Source organism: Mustela nivalis (genome assembly GCF_964662115.1).
Source record: "Mustela nivalis genome assembly, chromosome: 12".
Taxonomy (NCBI): Eukaryota; Metazoa; Chordata; class Mammalia; order Carnivora; family Mustelidae; genus Mustela; species Mustela nivalis.
The window spans coordinates 81,649,195-81,671,337 of NC_139031.1; the positions used below are offsets into that span (position 1 = coordinate 81,649,195).

General features: G+C 36.4%; 1 protein-coding gene across 9 annotated transcripts in view; it reads left to right on the plus strand.

Moving 5' to 3' along the window:
* MAGI2 (membrane associated guanylate kinase, WW and PDZ domain containing 2) overlaps positions 1–22,143 on the plus strand; it is a 1,346,145-nt gene that overhangs the window by 989,982 nt on the left and 334,020 nt on the right. For all 9 annotated transcript variants that reach the window (XM_082691818.1, XM_082691817.1, XM_082691819.1 and 6 more), the window contains one exon: positions 18,337–18,394. In XM_082691818.1, coding sequence (XP_082547944.1) covers positions 18,337–18,394 — 58 coding nt within the window. The remainder of the gene's footprint in view (positions 1–18,336; positions 18,395–22,143) is intronic.

Below are 22,143 nucleotides of genomic sequence, written 5' to 3' on the forward strand. Positions count from 1 at the left end.
TTCTATTTCTGAAGCCTTCAAGACAAGTTTGCATGGGAAAAAAAGAATGAAAGGGATTCATCTACTTAATAATTTTCCAGTCCACATTCTCCACACCCACTTTCATCACCTGTTTTCCGTATTTCAGAAATTTCAGGAAACCTCCTTCTTCCAATAATGAGGCAAAACCACTACTGATTGTTACCTGCCCTAAACTCTAAGTATGGACTATGGGTTCCCTTGGCACCCATTATGCCATCAGGTGCTACTATGGCTGCTATTACAATTACCACTGACAGCGATGATGATGATGGTGATATGATGATGATGGTGATGATGATGACGGAGCAGCAACAGTAGTAGTAATAGTCATAGTGGCATCTAATGTTGATTGAGTGCTAAGCACATCCGGTACTCTACATTTCTATTCCTTATAACATGGAGCAGTAAAAAATACTGATGCTTGTCCAAGAAAACCCAACATTCAAATCTCCTTTGTCTGATGCAAACGCCTATACCATTTCTGTCAAATGTATCTATTGAAATACTCAACTTGATTTTGACATAATGCTATTACAGCAGGGTTGGTATTTGCAAACTACAACTCATATGTAAGCAAACTTTATATCTGTAATTTTGTATAACTAATCATTTGCCTTGGTTATTTTGCTGAAGGATAAGAAAATTTGAACCTGCCAACTTAGGGCCTTTTTCTGCCCTTTTTGTTTAAAATAGCCTTGTTGAGGCGTTGGAGGAGGGGAAGGCACTAACCTGCCAATATTAAAGCTCAAATTCTCTATCAGATTTTTCCCCCAACAGGTCTCTTCTTTGCTCTCACCTAAGATGGAACCATGTAGTAGATGAGCATGTATCCCTGTGGTAATGCAGGAGGGTCTGGGGTCAGAAGCTGTTCTTGGTCTTTGCTGGTCTGTTTCAGAACAGCTTACAGTTCTGGCCCTTGTCCAGAGCTGTGAGGACTCCATACCCTGAGTCCTGTCTCCAGGGGCTTTCCACCTCCATGTCCTACTCCCATCCAAGGTGAATGGAAGTCAGACATCGATTCTTAACTCTTCCTCTTTAGATCCCCAATTAAGTAGGCCTAAATTTCCTAAAATAAACAAGTACTTAAATAGAGGGAAAGTCACCCATTGAGAAGCGTGAAAAAGAAAGGTATATTAATATGTGGACTATATGCCCTGTGTGTAGCACAGGTAATTCAGGCAATGCTAGCCTTTCCTCAGAGAAGAATCTGAGACTACAAGTGAAAATGTCACCTAAGACCCTGACCCAGCTATCATATCAATTAATACTTTAGTTAGTGCTATTCTGTGTGCAAATTAGTATTTCCAGTGCTTTTTACCTCAAAAGGCTGCTACAGATTAAAAATGATTGATTCCCTCTCTTAGACCATTTGGCCTTCTAGAAGGGTCTGTGTGTTGTTTCTGCGCAGTGTCCCTGCTGTTAAAAAGTTTGACTTTTTAAATGTTGAGTCTTACAAAGTTGTTGAATCCCACATATCACATTGTCACTGCCTGTGTGATTTCCACACAGTCCAGTGTTACCACAGGTACGAATCACCGCTCCACTTGAGCCTTTCACATTTCCTGAAAGCCTGGCTTGTAAGTTAAACATGCCTTCAGGGCAGCCTAATTTGTGGGATTGACTGGCTTTTTCCATGCCAGAGAACCCAAGCTCAGACTGACTCTGACAGCTTTATAAGAGTAATATTTTTCATGGAGGTGAAGCAGTTTCCAAGATTTTCCCTGTTTTAGGCATTGGGATACCTTGCAGGCACATCAGGCATCATGTTTTCTATTCTAGGTCTTTTTCTGTAGATAGCATTAGGAAACGCAACCCTCAGCTTTCTTTTTATGTTTCTCGGTTTCCTTCCACTGTGATGCAAATCAGTAATGCAGTACCTGCTATTAATTCCAAATCCCCTATTTAAAAAATATTATTATATCATACCTCCTACCTTATTTTTTAGATATTTTTAATAGATTTTATTTATTTATTTTACAGAGATCACAAGTAGGCAGAGAGGCAGGCAGAGAGAGGGGAAGGGAAGCAGGCTCCCTGCTGAGCAGAGAGCCCGATGTGGGGCTTGATCCCAGGACCCTGAGATCATAACCGGAGCCAAAGGCAGAGGTTTTAACCCACTGAGCCATCCAGGTGCCCTTATTTTTAAAATCTTATCAAAAAGGACTTTTTGTTCGATTAGGATGAGATTTCATTTCCGTATCCCTCTGTCTAATCCAGTCCTTCTGTCTGAGAACACTGCAGAGATGGGCCAGAGCTAAACAGGTGAATATTCATAGTCCATCACAGCAGCCAAATCATCAGGAGGAAAAATGTCCTGCCCTCTTTTGTGCTAGGAACTTACTAATGACCTTTCATTCTGTTTGTATGTGGATTAGGAAATTCAGGATTTGCATTAAAATTGCCCCACTTCCCCCTTTTAACAAAACCCCATGTTTGAAGTGAACACTCATATATGAAGGCAGTACCAGTACAGTCTCTATTAATAGGCACTTGGTTGCTTTTTGATACTGGCTGATATTATCATGACTTGAGATTAACTGTAACCTAACTGAAGGTGTATTTGTATCATTAATACCATTCACCCACCTCAAATTTGAAGATGCTTATGTCAGGGCCCCTGGGTGGCTCGGTCAGTTAATATCTGACTCTTGATCTCAGCTAAGGTCTTGATCTTGATCTTATGGCATTGAGTTCAAGCCCCACATTGGGCTCCACACCAGGAATGGAGCCTCCTTAAAAAAAAAAAAAAAAAAAAAAAAGAGGGTTATGTTCGGTCAAGACACAGTTCCCTACACTGTATTGCCAAGATATGGTGGGGTGGAGACTGTGATTCCAATATCTCTACTTCAGGATCTAACTAAAATAATCTGGACAGGAAATTATTTTGGCCAATCCCCCACACATCTGGCTATATAAATATAATTTATTGTCTGTATGTGGACATTTTTGTCATTAAATTTTAATAGGCAGCAGTAGCACCTTAGATTAATACCAGGTAGGGAATCAGAAATCTCATTGTTACAGTTACACTCTGAATATTCAACTTCCTCCTTTCATGGTATGGGAAAAGCAGTTCCCTGCCTTATTTCTCAACTCTCACGACCTTTGACACTCAGTGGTCTATCTGTGACAGATACTGCTGAGAAGTATATATTTTTCCACCTAGAACAAGTATAAAACAGAGCACTGTGAACTTGGTCAGACTGCCTATTCTGTTAACGTTGAAAACCATCCCACACCACAAATGGAAAATATGGAAGCTATCCTCTTGTCCTTCCTCTTCCCAGAAAATGTTGACAATTAGTATTTTTATTGATTTTTCTCTTTCAGTGTCCTTTTCAAAAATGTATATGAACTACTACTTTGTTCTGGCAGAAAAATCGCAAAGCTCAGTAGACCAGATAAAGTGAGACTCTATGACAACCCCACATCACCCCGATTTGACAAATACCCAGATTGCTTATCTGTAAAGCAGGCAAGTCCCTTAGGATCCATGAGTGTCATAGCAAGAGGAAAATGTTGCTACTATCTAATGGCGTGTAAAACTGTCACAGTGCTTCCTTGCACCCAGGATTGGTAGAAGGGGCCTCAGACAGCACCATCACAGAGAGCTCGCTCATCCTTCTGACGTTCGTTTAGCAACCCCAGATATGGGCTCAGTCTGATCCGTTTCACTGGTCTAAGTGGCATTTTCATTAAACAATGCTCTGAGGCTGCATAGTAAGTAGAAAATGAAATTAGGGCATATTCCAAAGTAGAATTCAGCTCATCTAATATAATAAACATAAGTAAATTTTAAATTTCATTTTTCCAACTCTTTAACTGGATTGATGTTCAATATTTAGTTGTCCCCAGAGATTTAAATTGTAGAACTTCCTTGTATATATCAAATTTATTCAATTTAAAAAGACTGTTCCACTAGAAAAATGACATCTGTTGTGTGAATTCACCCCAAAATACCCAATTGACAAGAGCGGTGCTGACCTACTGCATTAGGATTATTTAAATCAATCGTAATGAATTATATCCATGAAATGTAACAATCTGTGATTCCAAGCTCTTCAAAAATTACCTGAGGGTTTAGGTAGAATAAGATATACATGTATTTCTCCTAGTTGCACATATTATAAAATATAATGAATTAATAATTAGTGAAAGTATTTAAAGGCTGGCTCTGCCTGTACCATCAGTTGCATGGATACTAAGACTCCGTCCTGCACTCTTATACCCTAGCCTGCTGCTTCCCTCTAAGTAGATAAGCAATAAACATTTCGTGAATGAAAAGAGGGGCTCAGAATGTTACATTATGAGAGCTACATTAGAGAATGCCATCAATGACTAATTGCAAATTTCACTTAGACGAATACATCCAAATCTCATCAAGAACACTTTAAGCACAAAACCATAGAATATCCTATTGAAAGCCAGTCGTTTCAGGGGCATATAAGAAAACAGCAATCACAACCACCACTCAAATTTAAAAAACAAAAACAAAAAACCATTGTAAAATGTGGCCATTTACCTTAGCTATTTTTTTTTTCTAAATCTTTAAAATCTTCACTGATAATGGACAGTGGAGAATTAAAGCAAATTTTCATTTTTTATTTTTTTTAAAGATTTTATTTATTTATTTGACAGAGAGAGACCACAAGCAGGCAGAGAGGCAGGCAGAGAGAGAGAGGAGGAAGCAGGCTCCCTGCTGAGCAGAGAGTCCGATGCGGGCCTCGATCCCAGGACCCTGAGATCATGACCTGAGCCGAAGGCAGCGGCTTAACTTACTGAGCCACCCAGGCGCCCCTTAAAGCAAATTTTTAAAATTTATTTTTCCTTTCTCATAACCTGTCTTCTTCTTGACTCCCTGGAAAATGGTGGCTAAATAATTCTTAAAGCCTCCATTATTTATCAGTGTTCACTCCGAGTCAACAATTAAAATATAGAGACTATTCTAGCATGGGAGAGCCTAGTATGAGCTATTTAGCTCCCAGACCTCACACCTGTCTGCACTCCCCATTTGGAGCTGGGCAACCCATGGAGCAGACCGATCTTCCTGTCGGGGAAAATACGACCAGTAACGAGGAAGAACTCTCTCTCTCTCCAGCCTCCTACTGTGGGCCTGACCTCTTCCCTAAGCTTTTCCTCTTCTTAGACTCATCAGCCAAGATTCATCTCTAAATAACACCTTGCATCCTGAAGCCAAAATGCCGTTCCTGGCACCACAAAGGTGGCAAAACTCTGATAGAGCCTCACTGAAGAAACAACCTGCTTTGACCTACCCGGCTTTTGTAACTTGCCTACTGCGATAACTTTACACCTTACGTTTCACTGAAAGCCAAATGCCCAGTGTCTGCAGTAGTTCTGAGAGTATGATGATGACCTAGAAGGGCAGATTCTCATAAAGAATGGAATCCACTCTGCAGCCTTCACAACGCCCAAAGAACCTATGGGCTCTCCTAAGGTCACTGTCAGTTTAAGAACAGTTATTCATGGGGGAGAATTTCACCAGACCTGTTCTTTCTAGAGACCTCTGCCTCCCCTCTGAATTAGTAAATTCTAGTCTGGCCTTAGGTCTAAATCACTACAACTAGTGTTTGCCCCACACCATACTCTTGAAACTTTGTTATTGCAGCTTTTTCTTTCAAAAGAAACCTAAACTCCAGACTCACAGGCATAACATAACCAATGTAAATTAATACCAGGATTTCCAGTCTCTATCAGGAAAGCATACTAAAACTGTGCAGTGTTATAAATATAGTTATTCTCCTTTTGAACCTCAATGATATTTTCTTAATGCATTTATCTTCTGGGGCTTTGTATAATGAAAACTTGATCCCCAAATCTATAATTCTATAATTTCTCTAGTACTTGCCCCTCCTTTAAAAAAAAAAAAAAGCCTGCATGGTTAGCAATTTTATATACAGTTTGGTCCATTTGCTTTGTTTGTATTCAATTTCAGGTTATTTTTTTCATCTTGTTTTATTTAGTTTTTATTGTTGTTTTTTTGTTTGTTTGTTTGTTTTCAAATAAATGTATGTCAATACGTGGTTTGTAAAGAAGCCTTCTTCCCTTTCCTAACCCTTGACTGTACATGCCCACCTCCTGTAATTAAACAGTTTCTTTAGTTTCTGGATGTATTTCTTATGTATTTTTTTTAAATAAGCATAGGAATGTTTTTGTTTAATTAAATATCACACAGATCACTATAGCAGACACTAGAGATTTTTCTTACAGGTATTGCAGCTCTGTAATGGTGCACCCTGTGTGTAGACTGTGTTTTGGGTTTTTTTAAAACTTGTTCTGACTGGATATTGAGCTTGCTTCCATAGTTTGCTAGTAAAATAATACTGCAATGAATAACTTTGTACATTTGTGGGGACTTTTTGTGGTTAAAATGGAAACTTTAGAGAAATTTCTTAGAGGAAGGATTGTTGGATCAAAAGGTAACGTGTCTATTTTATGCCAAATTCCCCTCAAGAGAGGATACACCATATTGATCATCCACCAGCCTGGTGAGAGAGAGCCAGTTCCTTTACAACCCTGCTAAAAGAGGGGTGTCCTCAAGGTTTTTAATTTTTGCCAGTCTGGTAGGTCAGGAGTAGTATAGCAATATAGTGTTGATTTGGAATTCTGTGGTGATAAGAGAATAGGTCATCTTTTCAGGTAAAAAGGACGTTTGTGAATACTTTGGTAAACCGTCTTTCCTGGCAGTTGCACACTTTTCTATCAAGTTTTTAGTATTTTTTTTTCCTTTTTTCCCTTCACTTTTTAAAACTTCTTTATGGGGATGCCGAGGTGGTTAAGTCGGGTAAGTGCCCAACTCTTGATTTCAACTCAGATTAGGATCTCAGAATTTTGAGATCCAGCCACAAGTTGGGCTCTGTGCTCAGCAGGCAGTCTACTTTTCTCTCTCTCTCTCCCTCTCCTCCTGCCCCTCCCCCTGCTTGTGCACGGACTCACGCTCTCTCTCAAAATAAATAAATAAATAAATAAATAATAAGCTAAATAATATAACATAAAAATGACATAAATTTTAAAATAAATAAATAAATCTTTAAAAAATAGAAATTCTTTTTGAAGGACAACAGCTTTTTATCACTAATAATATGTTACAAATCTTTTTCTCTCGGTTTGTCATTAATCTTGTCACATTGACTCTGATGTTTTGGACTGTACAGAAATTCTTTGTTGCTTTTATGTACTCAAATTCACCAAGTTTGAATCCTAGGAAAGCCTTTCCTCACACCCAATTTATAAAGGAATTTATACCTACTATTATCACATTGTTTCATTTGTTTCCTCCCCATTTGGAGTTTAGTATGGTACACTAACTAAAAATCTATCTATTTAAGTTTCTGCATCTTCACTGGGTCCAATCTTGATAAATTCTATTTTTCTAAGAAATTATCCATTTCATTTAGATCTTCAATTTTGTTGGCATACGTTTGTGCAACATATTCTACAGTTTTTATGATCGTTTCCCTGTGTCCTTTCTTACTTTATTCTATGTGACTTATCTTTTAATCCTGTTAGTATGTTTTTTTTTTTTTTTTGCTTATTTTTAAAATGAAACAACATTTTGGTTACTTTTACTATTTTTCAGTTATCTAACATGAATTTTTTCTTTTATCTTTCTTTTTGTGTTTTGTTTTTTTTTTTCCTTGAGAAATTCCTTTGTTGTTCTTTTTCTAGCTTTCGAATTAGGAACTCACCTTCATTATTTTTATTCATATATATATGACATAAAATTTTCTCTGATCACTGTTTTAACTGTACTTGACAGATTTTGCTGCTTAGTGTTTTCATTCTCATTGCTTCTAGGAATTTGACAATTTCAGTTTGCATTTCCTTTTTGGCACAAAAGTTATTTATTTAGAGTTTCTAATTTCTAGATGAAAGTTCTTTTGATTATGATTTTATTATTACTGTCTAGATTGTATTGCATTATGGTCATTAATGACTGTATTAATTTCCGCTTTGTGGAACTTATTAAGACTTTTTATAATGTAATATGTAGACAGTTTTGGAGAATGTTCTGTGAGTACTTGAAAAGAATATATATTCCCTATTATGGAGGTATAAAACTAGAAAAAGAGATGGGGGGAGAACGAAAAGATTTCCCTAGTTAATTATATTACATTTAGTTCTTCTCTATGTGTCATTTTGTCAGTTTGACCTATCTTCAGCTGGGAGCAGTCTTAAATATTTGTCATTAATGTATTTCTATTTCTTCTCACACTTCCTATAGTTAGAGTTTTATAAAGGTGGTTTGTATTATTTATCATACAGATATCATACAGTAATTCATTATGAATTACGACCTTCATCGTTATAATGTTCCTTATTCTTTTTTCTTTAAGATTTTATCTATTTATTTGAGAGAGAGAATGAGAGGGAAGAGCAAGAAAGGGAAGAGGTCAGAGGGAGAAGCAGACACCCCACCGATGTGGGACTAGATCCTGGGACTCTAGGATCATGACCTGAGCCGAAGACAGTTGCTTAACCTACTGAGCCACCCAGGCGCTCTAATGTTCCTTATTCTTATTAATGCTTTTGACTTGAATTCTAAAATCTAATAGCAAAGACTATACCTCCTGTTGTCTTATTTTTTTTCTGAGTGGTATATCTTTGTCCAAGCCTTTACTTTTAGCTTTTTTGAGTAACTTTGTTTAAATGTGTCTATTCTTTACAGGATAAACTGGGGTTTTCCTCTATAAGCTAATTAGAAAATCTTAAGAGAAACAAATTGTGTTCATTTCTATATTTTAACTGTCATTTTATGTTATACTTGTTGACAATATCATGTTCTAATGATCATGGTTTTTTTCTCTGTGTAGTCTGTTTTCTTTGGGGTTTTGTTTGTTTGGGTATTTAGAACAGCCTATATTTGTGTTCTGATGTTTACCTTCATACTTTTATAAGGCCTTTGTTCACTTGCTAATTTTAAGTGGTGTTCTATACTCCCACCTATTACCAAAGCAACAATTAATCCTGTTCCCACCTTTGTTCTGCTCTGATATGGACAATTAAATCTATTGAATGATTACTATTAGTCCTTTTCTTCACTCATCTCTTGGTTGAATTAAGGTTGGTTTAATTAAGTGGGGTACTTCAGGAAGTTTTCTTGGAGATGGTACTCCCCTGAGTTTTTGCATACTTTTTAAAAATATATATTTTTTTTAATTTGAGAAAACAAGAGAGTGCAAGAGAGAGCATGAGTGGGGAGAGAGATAGAGGGAAAGGGAGAAACAGACTCCCCACTGAACAGGGAGCCTGACACTGGACTTGGTCCCAGGAACCTGAGATCATGACCTGAGCCAAAGGCAGACGCTTAGCCAACTGCACCACCTAGGTGCCCCAGTTCTTACATATTCTTAACACGTGCGCGCATGTGTGTGTACATACAAGTGTTGGGTGTGTGTGTACTGGTATATATCTTGAAGTTGTTCTGGGACCATGTTCCAAGTACATGGGGAGCCATTTCAATAGATATAGTTATTTTCTTTTTGAATTATAGTTTCAAGTATTAGTTCTGTTTTCCTTTTCTTCTTCGTCTTCATCTTCTTCCTCCTCCTCCTCCTTCTCCCATTCTTCTTCTTCTTCTCTTTATGTATTCCAATTATACATATACTGGATTATCTTTATCCTCTATATTAATGATTATTTTCTGATTCTTTTTACCTCTTGCTTATTTCATTTTGTTCTCTTGACTCTTGTCATGTCTTTCCTCAATGATCTCTATTATATTTTCAATTGAATCTATTTTCTGTTAGGCAGGTTGTAATTTAGTTAGAGTCTCAATTTTTTTTTTTTTAATTTATTTTCTGATTTTGGTCACCTCTATCTTTATGCTTTTTGTCTCTTCAGAGCTTTTAAATTTTGATTCCAAAGGTTTTTTTATGTTTATAGATGCTTGTTTCAAAATATCTTGAGATTCATTACAATTTTCTCATTTGTGATTTTGTTTTTGTTTTCTTTTGATGGAATGTAGCAAATTTCCATTTGCTATATTATTACGGCTCTTATTCTTGATTTCTTAAAGTATGAATATTATCTGCTATTTTCTGTTGATTTTGAATTTTTTTTTCATAGACCAACTAACAGTTTTATACAAGCGAAAATAAGTTATTACATTGCCAGTTCAGGAGCACCCTCTTCTGTTTCTTTTGTGAAGTACTGATTCTTTAGTGAATAACATTTTTCCCCCCCAGAGAGAGTACTTGTATGTCTTATTGTCCTAGAATTCTCTTTTAATTTCTACTTCATGCTTCTTTCCTATCATAACCAAATTTCTAAGGGCCTTTTCCTCCATTGACTCAGCCCCCTCTTCTTCTTAAGCAGAGCCTTCCCAAGACTCCACTTCTCATTCTACTCACTTGCAAACCCCTTGCATTCAACCCGGCAGCAGCTGTGTTCTGATCAACCATGTCTGCTGTCAGCATTTCCCCATGCAGGATAGGAATTTATCATTCCGAGAGTGATTTTGTCTGTTTTTTCATCCTCCTTTCCTGGGCCCTCTCCTTTTTTCTGCAGACTCTTCACCTTTCTGATTCAGAAGGGGCTGACTCTGCTGGTTTGGGACATTTGTGTCTCTACTTACAAGTAACTTTTGAGTTCATTGTATTTCCTTTCACCTAATTATGTTGTAGGTATGCATTATGGGTGGTTTTATTGCTCTCTTAGTGGATAGTTATGGCTTTTCAGGACATATAGAGAAGTTAAAATTTAGATGTCAGCCTTTATAGTATAGAAGCCCAGCGTACTTCAATAAATAATTTGAAGGGAATGATGATGATAAATAGATAGATCAATGGATGGATAAGCATAGACTTAAACAGGTTAAGAGGAAACTGGAGTTGTATATTTCAAAGTTCTTGGCACATACTTTGCTTCCCAAATCTTACTTTATGGCCAGCCCTTTTCCCAGAGCTCTAGTAATATAAAGAAAAATAGTAGGTTGATCACTTTTTGACCTTCGAGTGGAGCTTGCAAACTTAAACCAAATACGACTTTTTCTGAGTCTTTACCAGACTTTACCAGGCAGTATTCTTTTCTTGTGCCATGCCCTCCAGCCACCATTTCTTGTCACCATCTCAAAGAGATTGCAGTACTCTGCCATCTTTAAGTTAGTGTTGTGAACGTTCACATCTGTATTTGCTAGCTTTTCCCCAAAACATTATTGAGTGCACATTTCTTCACATATCAATATTGAATGGATTTTGTTAAAAACCAGAATGTATTCAGAATTTACTTTTATAATTACAAATGCATTGTTGAATATAGGAAAAGAAGAGACAAAAATACAATAAAGTTTATTAATTTAAAAAGTCATCTTTTGTTTATTTTATTCTTGCACAGTATCCTTCTCTTCCTTTTTTCCTATAAAAACTCACACTGAGGACTCTTATGTAAACTTACTTATACTCCTAATGACTACTAAAACTCCTACGAAGTTCTTGGAAACAAGTTATATGTAACTTTTCCAGAAAAATTGAATTATATTTCCTAATTCGTATACTATGTATACAGCAAAAATCTAATGAAGATTGGGGAAAAGATTTTATTATGAGTATTAGCAATTACCATATTGTGTACTATACACAATATTACTTGAACTAGGGAAATTTTATATATTTATTTTTATGTTCCGTTGTAATGTCGTTACCTCTAAAACACAAAAGCAAGAGTCTATATTAAAAAAAAAAAAAAAAAAAAAAAGAAGGGAAAAAAAAAGTCCGCAAAAGTAATATAGGGTTAAAGGAAATGGTTTCTCACTTCTGGTCTCTGTTCTTGTTTCCAATATTTTAGTACTTTTTATGCTTCCTAAATTAATCTGCCTTTCTGGTTTTTGAGAGAATTTTAATCTGCCCAGGATGGGCCTCCACACAACCTTCTATGAGTTAACACAACCCATGCTGTGGCTCATAAAGTACAGTGCCCCCAGAAAAGGAACAAAGCCTGATTCCAGATTTTAAACCTTATCGTATCATATCTTCTAAGATTTGAGATGCAGTAATACTTTAAACATAAATGTATTTACCTAGTTTCTCCAGGAAGCAGAAAGATAGGCAACAGGGGGGAAAAAAAAACCCAAAATGATAGAATAGCAAAATTAAGTCTCTTGGAATTGTCTCTTGAAAAAAATTCAACATAATATAAAAAAAGAATATAAATACAAAATCCTACATTCTCGTTTTGTTTAAAAAAATCAACATTATTCAGTGAGTTCAGTGTTACACGTATTGGATGGAATATTAATGAAGTGTGAGTAGAAGTCATCTAATTGATATGGAGAGTTGGTAAAATAGCTTTTTTCAGTGTTCATTTTTAAAGTATTTTAGACTTCCAAAAAAATTGCAAAATACCACAGTGTTTCCATGTACCTCTCACCTAGCTTCCCTTAATTTTAACATCTTTCATAAGTCCAATTACTGAAGCCAGGACATTAACATTCATGTAGAATATTAACTAATCTATAAACCTTACTTGAATTTTGCCAGTCATTCCATTAATGTCCTTTTTCTGGTCCAGGACCTTATCCCACAATGCATTTAGTTTCCCTGTTTCCTTCATACTGTGACGAACCCTAGTCTGTTTTTCTATTTCAGAACCTTGACACTTTTAAAGGGTACTGACCAGTTCCTTTACGGAATGCCCCTCTATTTGACTTTGCCAGATGTGGCTTTGTTTCTACCAAAAGGACGCAGCTGCCAGCCATACTGGATTATTCTGTGGGTGGATTCTTGACCTGAGGGTAACTGTTACCTTAATCTTCTGGGTCAAGTAACTTGAATCTGTTTTGAAGAAAATGAGCTGGAGTCATGAGTCCTTTGGGGAAACAGGTCACAGAATTGAGAAACTCCGAGATCAAAGTAGTGCTCTCAGTGCTTGAGATAAAAAGGAACATAGAGTCAAGTATGAGGTGACCATTCCAGGACATGGGCAGGATGAGCACGCAGAAGTAGACAGTCAGTAGAAAAGAAAAAAGATGTACACAATGAAATGGAACTGAGAGAAAAACATAGACACAGAGAAAAGTGGCTTCATTTAAAAGACTAAGTGAGTGAGATGAAAGGGAGCTTTCTGAGATACCCTAAGGTAATGTATCCTAGATTTCTTACAGCTGTTACAGTATCCAGGTCCCATTTCCAAAAGAAATACTGTCCTTGGATTCTACAAGTTTCCCAGTCCCAGCCGGAAAACTGCTTCTCATGAGATCGCATGAAAGAGTGTTGGTTTTCTGCATTGAAAATGGATCAAACAAACAGAAACAAGCAAACAAATACATAAATTGGAAAGAGCAAATAAGTAAAAAAAATATAGCTTGGTGGCCGGGGCAGAATCCGGGTGTAACTGGGGGCCTCTTTTATCTTTTGCTCCTCTGGCAGTCTGGACTGACTACAAGTTAATCTCAAGAGTAACACAGACTTGTGTGATGGGAATAGCTCATCACTGAATTTGCTCCATAGTTCCATGGCCTGAAGAAAATCTCAATTAAAACAGTTTTTAATGCAGTATTAGCCTTGTTGATCTCAAGTGTTTATTTTCCCCAGCTGCACAGTAAATGTTACTGTTTCATTAGTGTGACCTTAATCATTCTCAAATGTGTCCGGTATTGTTGAATACAGTAGTCTACATAACCCAGGACCTGAGAGCGCCAAGCTACATGCTTGCCTAATTGGGCAAGAGGTACAAAACTGGAAATTCTTTCTCTCAGTTGTTAGCTTACTTTTAAAGAGAAGCAGTTGGTTTTCAAAAACAAATTCAAGTCCAAATAGTTCATTTTCACAGTGAAAGGTGAATCTTAACTTTCTTAACTTTCATCATCTAGATATATACTACCCGGCTTATAATCTTAAGTATATTTTATGACTTGTCTTTTTATGAGTGCGGAAAGCCTTGTGGTTTTTCATTAACATTCTAGTCTTGACCTTTCTTTGCTACTCAAGAAAGCGTCATTAAGGGGAATACACACATACACACATGTACATATTCATACACACAGAACATTTTATTCATTGGTGATAGATTTGTGTACCCATTCTGCCACATTTACAAATGAGCTGATCTATAGATCTGTTACTGGGTTCTTGTAACATTCATTCATTCATTCCTTGCAGAATATTTGAAATGAAATGAATAACAGCCTTTTTTTTAAAGAATTTATTTATTTATTTGACAGACAGAGATCACAAGTAGGCAGAGAGGCAGGCAGAGAGAGAGGGGAAAGCAGGCTCCCTGCTGAGCAGAAAGCCCAACGTGGGGCTTGACCCCAGGACCCTGGGACCATGACCTGAGCTGAAGGCAGAGGCTTTAACCCACCGAGCCACCCAGGCGCCTCAATAACAGCTCTTTATAACAGAAAGTTACAGTTGTCTTCTCTCAAAATAAATAAATGAAAAATTAAGAAGTTAATAAAGTAATTAAAATGCAGGCTCCAAATTCAGACGTATGAGTTTAAAAATTGACCCATTAACTGTTAGAACCTCTTGGTATCTCCCTTTCCTCATCTTGTAAATTTTGAGGGTTAAGTCAAGTCAAGTCAGTTTTGAGGATTAAGTGATTTATTTTTCATAATGTAAGTAAAACAATGCTTAGCACATAGCGTTTAGCTCTCATTATGTTTTACGGTCTCTTCTCACCTTAGCCCAAATGTCATAGAAAATATAAGAAAAATTAGATTGCAGTTCATATATCTGAAATAAAATTTTAATAAAATTACTTTCCCCTCTCCCCAAAAAATGTGAGTCATGGAACACTAATAGTGAAAATGCTTGAAATACTTAATACTTAGAGTATAAATGTTTATAGCATATATTTTGTCTTGGAATGCATTAACAATTTATTTTGGAAATGTGGAACAAGCGAGCAAACAAAATTTACTGATATGTAAGGCAAAACAAATCAGATTCCCCCTAAATTCTGATGAATACTTTCTGGTGGCAGGTAGGGCAGGATGCTACATCAGTAGTTTGCATTGCAAATCTACAAAGATAAAGAATCAATTAACCGTACTTTTGCAATGCATTGCTTAGAATCAGTAATTTACTCAAAGCTCAAAGATGAGGAATAAGTGAAGAAATAGTTTACATTATAAAATATGATTCTAAATCTTTTTTTATTCTAAAATTTTAATCATGAAATGTTTTCATCTAACAATACCAATAAGACACGGACTTGAAAAAAGAAGACACAAGACTAGTCAGGTAATATTAACCATGTTAGCTATATATTAGTGAATATGATTGTTTTACATATTATAGTCATAAGATGATATTAAACCTGTTATAATTATGGATTCTTGTATTCAGCCATATTAATAAATAGTCATAATATCAGTTGCTATCCTCTGTATATTTTTCTACTTTAGCTGCTTGGAAAGGGCCCTCAGCAGATATCTGTCAAATGGATTCTTCTTTTCAATAGCCAAATTCTCCAATAGCTTGGGGGATTTGGTGAAAACCATCTGGACTGTTATTGTCTTTAATCTAAATTAAGTGTTGTTTATGCTGTGCTAGACAGAGTGTCTAAATTGATATCTAAATTGGTTAAGACCTCTAAAAGCAGAATATAGGAATTTTAAATTCTGAGTTGCTAGGGCAAATGAGTTAACACATGGAAAGCCCATTAGTACCTTGGTCATTGTAAATATTTAATAATACTGTTGTTATCATCTTGAAAGAAAAATTTCTTAAGGTATTGTATGTTTATGAAGACATGGCTAATCTAAGAAAAATAAAGTAATAGTCTAGACTTCATGTTAAAACAAAAAAAGAAACACTAGAAAAATATCTTCAGTATTTAAGCTAGGCTCCAGTGACAGACCTATAAAGGGAAACACTGAGAAATTTACCAAATAATATTTAAAACATCTGTATTAATGAAAATGTTCAACAAAATTAAATTTAAACAAACTTCACGAACATATATGCAACATATGATAAAGAATTAATATCCTTTATAAGTAAAGAACTCTTAGGCATTGATTTAAAAAATAAGAAAGGTTCAAAAGAAAAAATAATTGCCTGAGGGTAAACATATAAAAAAATGTTCAAACCAGCTAGCAACCCAAGAAAGGTGACTTAAAACAACTACAAGTTACTATTTTAAAATCAGTTTATTTGGTTTTTAAAATAATAATGCACCAGTACTTTTTCTGAATATCCAAAAATTCGAAAGCTCTAAAAACTGCCTTTTGTAACTCATTTGGCATCAAAATGTAACCTGACTTGGACACTCTGGAAGCAGAACTGTGCTATCTGATATGAAGTACTCCTTATTTGTGCCTTTTAGTGCAAATCACATCATTTTCGTTGCATAAATAGTCACGTGTTTGATTATAAACTGCTTCCCCAGACTCTGCTTGGAGTGTTATGGGAAAAGTAGGCATTTGCATCGTTAACTTCTGAAAATCAAAAAAATTCTTAATTCCAAAACTAAATGTCCCTAAAAGTTTTGGCTGAGGAATTGCTGACCTGCATTTAATATGACAGTGCAGAAAAACAAAGTCATTCAAACCCCCCCCCCCCAGTAATATTACAACCTGCTCTATTTTGCAAGTGGGACAGTGATACTCTGGCAATTTATATCAAAAGCCATAAAAGGGTGTATGCCCTTTATGCCAAAACTCCACTTCTAGAAATTTATTATGACTAAAGTACTCGGAAAGTGATGAAAGATGTAGGTTTTAGTAAGTCCAACATAGATGGCATATAACAGGTAAAAACTGGAAAAACCCAAATACTCAATGACAGAAGAGGTGGGTTCGAACAGTCTCTAGCCACACCTCAGACCACCGCTGCACTGCTTTTAAGTGACATTGTACAGTAATTCTCATTCACATTGAAGATGCCTTTGGTTATCTTGCTAGGAAGAAATATTGGGCTACAAAAACAATATGCACTGTATGATGTAATTTCTTAAAAATTATTTGTAATTATCTATGTTTGAAAATATTTAAAGGATATTCACCAAAATATTAATAGTGGTTATCTCTGGATGGTCACATTACAGATGTTTCTAATTTTCTTTTTATAACTATGCCTTGTCTACAGTGAACATGTGTTATTACTACAATATTGAAACTTTAAAGTTCATTTAAATACATCATTTAAAACGTGCCAATATATCTGACTTAGATTCCAAGTTCTCTCTCTATATATAACTAATATCTATCAAGAGGAATGTAATGTTCATCATATTTATAGGAGTTAATAATTATAAAGGCTCGGTGTGTCCGTTATCATATGGTTTCATTTATTTGTGGAACTTAAGGAATAACATGGAGGCCATTAGGAGAAGGAAGGGAAAAATAAAGGAGGAGAAAACAGAGTAGAGATGAACCATGAGAGACTATGGATTCTGGGAAACAAACTGAGGGTTTTAGAAGGAAGAGGTGTGGGGAGATGGGTGAACCTGGTGATGGTTATTAAGGAGGACACGGGTTGCATGGAGCACTGGGTGTTATATACAAACAACGAATCATGGAACACTGCATCAAAAACTAATGGTGTACTGTATGGTGACTAACAGAACAAAATAAAAAATGGATTTAAAAATTTTTTAAGAATTATAAAGGCTCAGTGTATTTGGAAAACAGTATCATAAAACAAAGCCTTGTTTTCAAATAGCATGCTTTTGCCTATAGAAGCATCTACAGTATTGTTGATATTTTAAAAGTGTATGTATGAAAATTAGCCATGAAGAATGGGGAATATGAACCATATTGCCAAGGCAAGTGGGTTTAAGATTTTAGACTTTATGAAAAAAAATATGCCCAGAGAGTATATTGGCAGCATTCAAATTCTGACCCATGTGGAGAGAACAGCAAGCTAACCATCTTGAATCGTGGAATGTCAATTGAGAATTTATAATGCCTTTGTTTCAGTCATCAGAAACAGTTTGCAATCCTCGGAAATGTATTTTGACAATATGATCTTTATCCTGAAATACTCCTTTTAACAATACAAATAAATAAGAAAACTGTATGCACTTTCAGGAAAGCAATTTGCCTTCTGGACTGCCTTGAGTGGTGATAACACGAGGACGTGCCATCCCCTCGCTTGGCGTGCGATAAACAGCCAGACCCAGCAGTCTATCTGCAGAGGAGAGAGCTCTGTGTTTTAAATGCCAATTTTCAAGTCAGTGCTTCTTGTAGTTTGTACAAATATGCATCAGAAATTTGGTGCTGACTCTGAATGCTTTATTCCACCTTGGTGGACTACTTCTGCAATCCGTGAACAATTAAATTAGATTACCTTTTATTAGAAATTGTGATATCTGTTGCATCTTTACTGAAAGAAATAATTCTTTATTTTTCAGAGCTTCCGTATGGCTGGGAAAAAATCGATGATCCCATATATGGCACTTATTATGTTGAGTAAGTCTCTAAGTTTCCTACTAATTTGTTACTAATATGTGGTAAAACGGTTAGTATTTTAGTTATTGAGCATGCATGGCCAGCTGTGCCCCTACCTCCCTTTCATTACTTGGAAGTGTCCGCAAAGACTCCAGGAGCACCAGCTAGCTGTTTCTTCCTTCTCCAGCTGTGGCTAATTTGTCATTCTTTTCCTTTGACTCATGATTCTAAAACACCAATTGGAAAAGTGTTTCACACTGTCCTCTAAATGAATGATAATTAAAGATATCAAAGTAAGCGCCCTTCATTTTGCAATCAAAATGTTGGGAGCTGACTAGTTGTGCCAAAGAGATGTTCTATTAAACTAGATTTCAAAACCAATTAAATGAAGCAGCCATACTTTCCAGTGGAAGGATGAAATAAAATCTAGATTTTTTCCCCCCTTTTAAAGTCCCATTTCAAGTCAGTAGTTTTCTTTCTGTAGATTAGACTTTTTTGTTACCTAATGGAGGTCACATTGCTTTAACGTATCTTAGCATGTGAGTTATCCCTCCAACCCATTATTTTGTTTCAAATAAAGCCCCTCATTAGGGATTCAATTATATAGACATGAAGGAAAATCAAGTAGTATTCAAATTTCCAAGAGTTAAATATGCAGCTTACTTTTCTAGAACCCCCTCTTCTGATAGAGAATATAGAGAATTTTTAAAAATTCTTCATTGTAATGTTAATGTTATTTGGGTGAATAGCAAAGCCTACACATTGCCTACGAGAAGTGTACTACCCAAGAAATGCAGAAACTGAAGAACAAAAGGTGTTTACATTATTTATCAAGATCTATCTCTGTTTTCTCTAACCACATTTTGCTTATCAGTAATAATCTAGACGGTGAAGGGTAGGAGATGAATGGCATTATTGCGAAATTGTGTTGCTAACAGTGTTCAGTCACTGAGCTTTTCCTAAGTGTCCAGCCCTTCTTTGTGCTGGGGAGGTTCTGGTGGGTAAGGCTTGTGGGCTCCTGTTCTTGAACATCTTTCTCATGAGCTTGGATACTCTGAACACCATCTTCATTTGGAAAATCCCCAATTTTGGCAGCATATCAGTCATTTCCAGTCCAGGTAAATTCACCTCATTTACCACATGCAATTTTTTTTTTTTTAAGATTTAATTTATTTATTTGACAGACAGAGATCACAAATAGGCAGAGAGGCAGGCAGAGAGAGAGGAGGAAGCAGGCTCCCTGCCAAGCAGAGAGCCCGATACGGGACTCGATCCCAGGACCTTGAGATCATGACCTGAGCCGAAGGCAGAGGCTTAATCCACTGAGCCACCCAGGTGCCCTGCAATTTTCTTCTATAGTATGTAATACTCCAATGTCAGGCGGATGCTCAGTAGATGCAAAAAGTAAAATAAATGCCTGGAGGTGTCACTAATTGCAAAAATAAAGAGACATCACTTGCATATAGTTATGAGAAAGGAACCTTGGTTCCCTGCACTGCTAATCAATAAAAACACACATATTTTAATAATAATATAGCTGCAGCTTCTGGATAGATATATCAACCTTACCAGTTTCCAGGAAATGCTGACTAGTCTTACGTCACTAAGTCAGGCTGCACTATGCCTAGACTATTACACCTGAAATCTGAGGTAGTTCTATGTAAGGAAAGAGAACTGAGGGACGTGACAAACCAGATCTCATGTTTAATTCACTTCTTTGTAGAATTCATTGAACGAGATTTTTTTTTTTTTTAGTCTAGATGTTAGCAAATTCCAGTAAGCCCCAGATAGCAAATATTCTGGGAGGCCTGTGACCTCTGTCACAGCTATTCAGCTCTGCCCCTACAGCTTGAAAGCAACCATTAGACAACACTTAAGGGGCATTAGCTACCATCTAATAAAAGTTTATTTACGAAAACAGGTAACTGGCCAAATTTGTCTTACTGACCCCCACCCTATTCTAATTCTTCAGATTCTTCTTCCATGTGCTCAAATGCTTCCAAGCTGGCTTCAGTGTGGAAAATAACATTTAACTCAAACCTTTGTTCTCTGCCTTCATTGTCTGTCATAGAGGTGAGACACCTAACTCATTAGAAAGCAGTGCTTCCTACCTTGTCTTTCATTAAAGAGCTGTTGCTGGTGGACATTAGCTGTGACCCTAAAAAGATAACTGTCCTCATTATTCTTATCCTTCAAATGATTGTCTTTTTTATTTGTTTTTGCTTAGATTATATTTGTCTACATTTCTTCCCTTCATTTTTCATGCATTCACTGTCATAGTCAGAAATTGTTCCTAAGTTAGCCAGTCATGTCTTACATCATTGAACCAGTCTAACACATTCAATAATTTTAGATTTCCACAGACACGGGTCTTAGTGAGTCAGATTTAGCTTTCTTCCGATTATATCCCATTCTACTATTTGTCAGAATCCCCCCCCCTTCCATGATTCTGTAACATATACTAACGCCAATAATTAGATGTGTGGGTGTCTCAGACTGACTAGAAAACTGAGATAGATAATTCAAGCCTAAAGATAATTTTAAGTAGAATTACATTCCCATATTGCTCAGAAATGTCCTTTGGAAAAAATTCACCAAAATAATTAAAATACCTCAATTTATTCTATATAATGTAAACACTGCTTGAAATCAGGAATGTCTTCCATCACAACAAAGACAACTTTTCCATTTTACCTGAAAATATCTATTTATGTAGTTTGTTTTAACTGTTCAAAAAAAATGAGCTGCATCTCCATTACACTATTATTTTCACAAGTTATGCATGGTTCTAAATAGTAGTCTCGTTGGTGGAAACTGTATGGATACATACCTGAGCACAGTGGCGGTCACTTTCAGCACACTGAGTATGTTTGTTAAAAAAAGGTCACCAATTTCTTAGAGCTAATTATACAGAAAAACAATAACTGTCTAGTTTAAGGCAAGTTTTTCTATCAAGTGTTCATTTTAGACATCCTAAGTATAAGATATAATATGCCTGGATGAGGGTACTGTTCATAATTATAGTGATAACGTTGATGTCAGTATCTTGGAATCATACAAATTTGTCATATGAATATTCGGTTAATGTAACGAAGCAAGGTGGTCTTCAGTATAAATCTGTAGTCAAGAAAATGTCGATTCAGTAATTCTAGTCATAATGACAGACAATGGGTTTCCTGTAGAGCTATCATTTTTGGTATTTAGTCACACACTCACAGAATTAGAGGTGCAGTTACAAAATATGACAAACATTCCACCTTTGCAATCGCAAAAAGAAGCCCATGGTAGTCTAACTTAGCCTCAGCTGCTCTTTTCTAATAGAATAACCACTGGAGCAGAAGTCGCACTGTGGTCCCTCTGTCGTCAGCAGGTCATGTCAGGTTGAAATGAGCCCGTGCCTCTGGCATAATTGCACATGCCCGCTTGCTTGCTTGTTTGCTTGCTTGCTTCCTTCCTTTCTTCCTTTCTTTCTTAAGATTTTATTTATTTATTTGACAGAGATCACAAGTAGGTAGAGGAGCAGGCAGGGGGGTGGGGGAAGCAGGCTCCCTGCTGAGCAGAGAGCCCGATGTGACACTCGATCTCAGGACCCTGAGATCATGACCTGAGCCGAAGGCAGAGTTTTAACCCACTGAGCCACCCAGTCGCCCCAAACACATGCCCTCTTTCTCCTTGTCAGCCCCAGACAAGGAGATGGGAATTCCAGCAATCAACAGCAGGAAAGTATTGAACAACTAGAAACTGAAACGCCTGGATTGAATCGTTTTGAC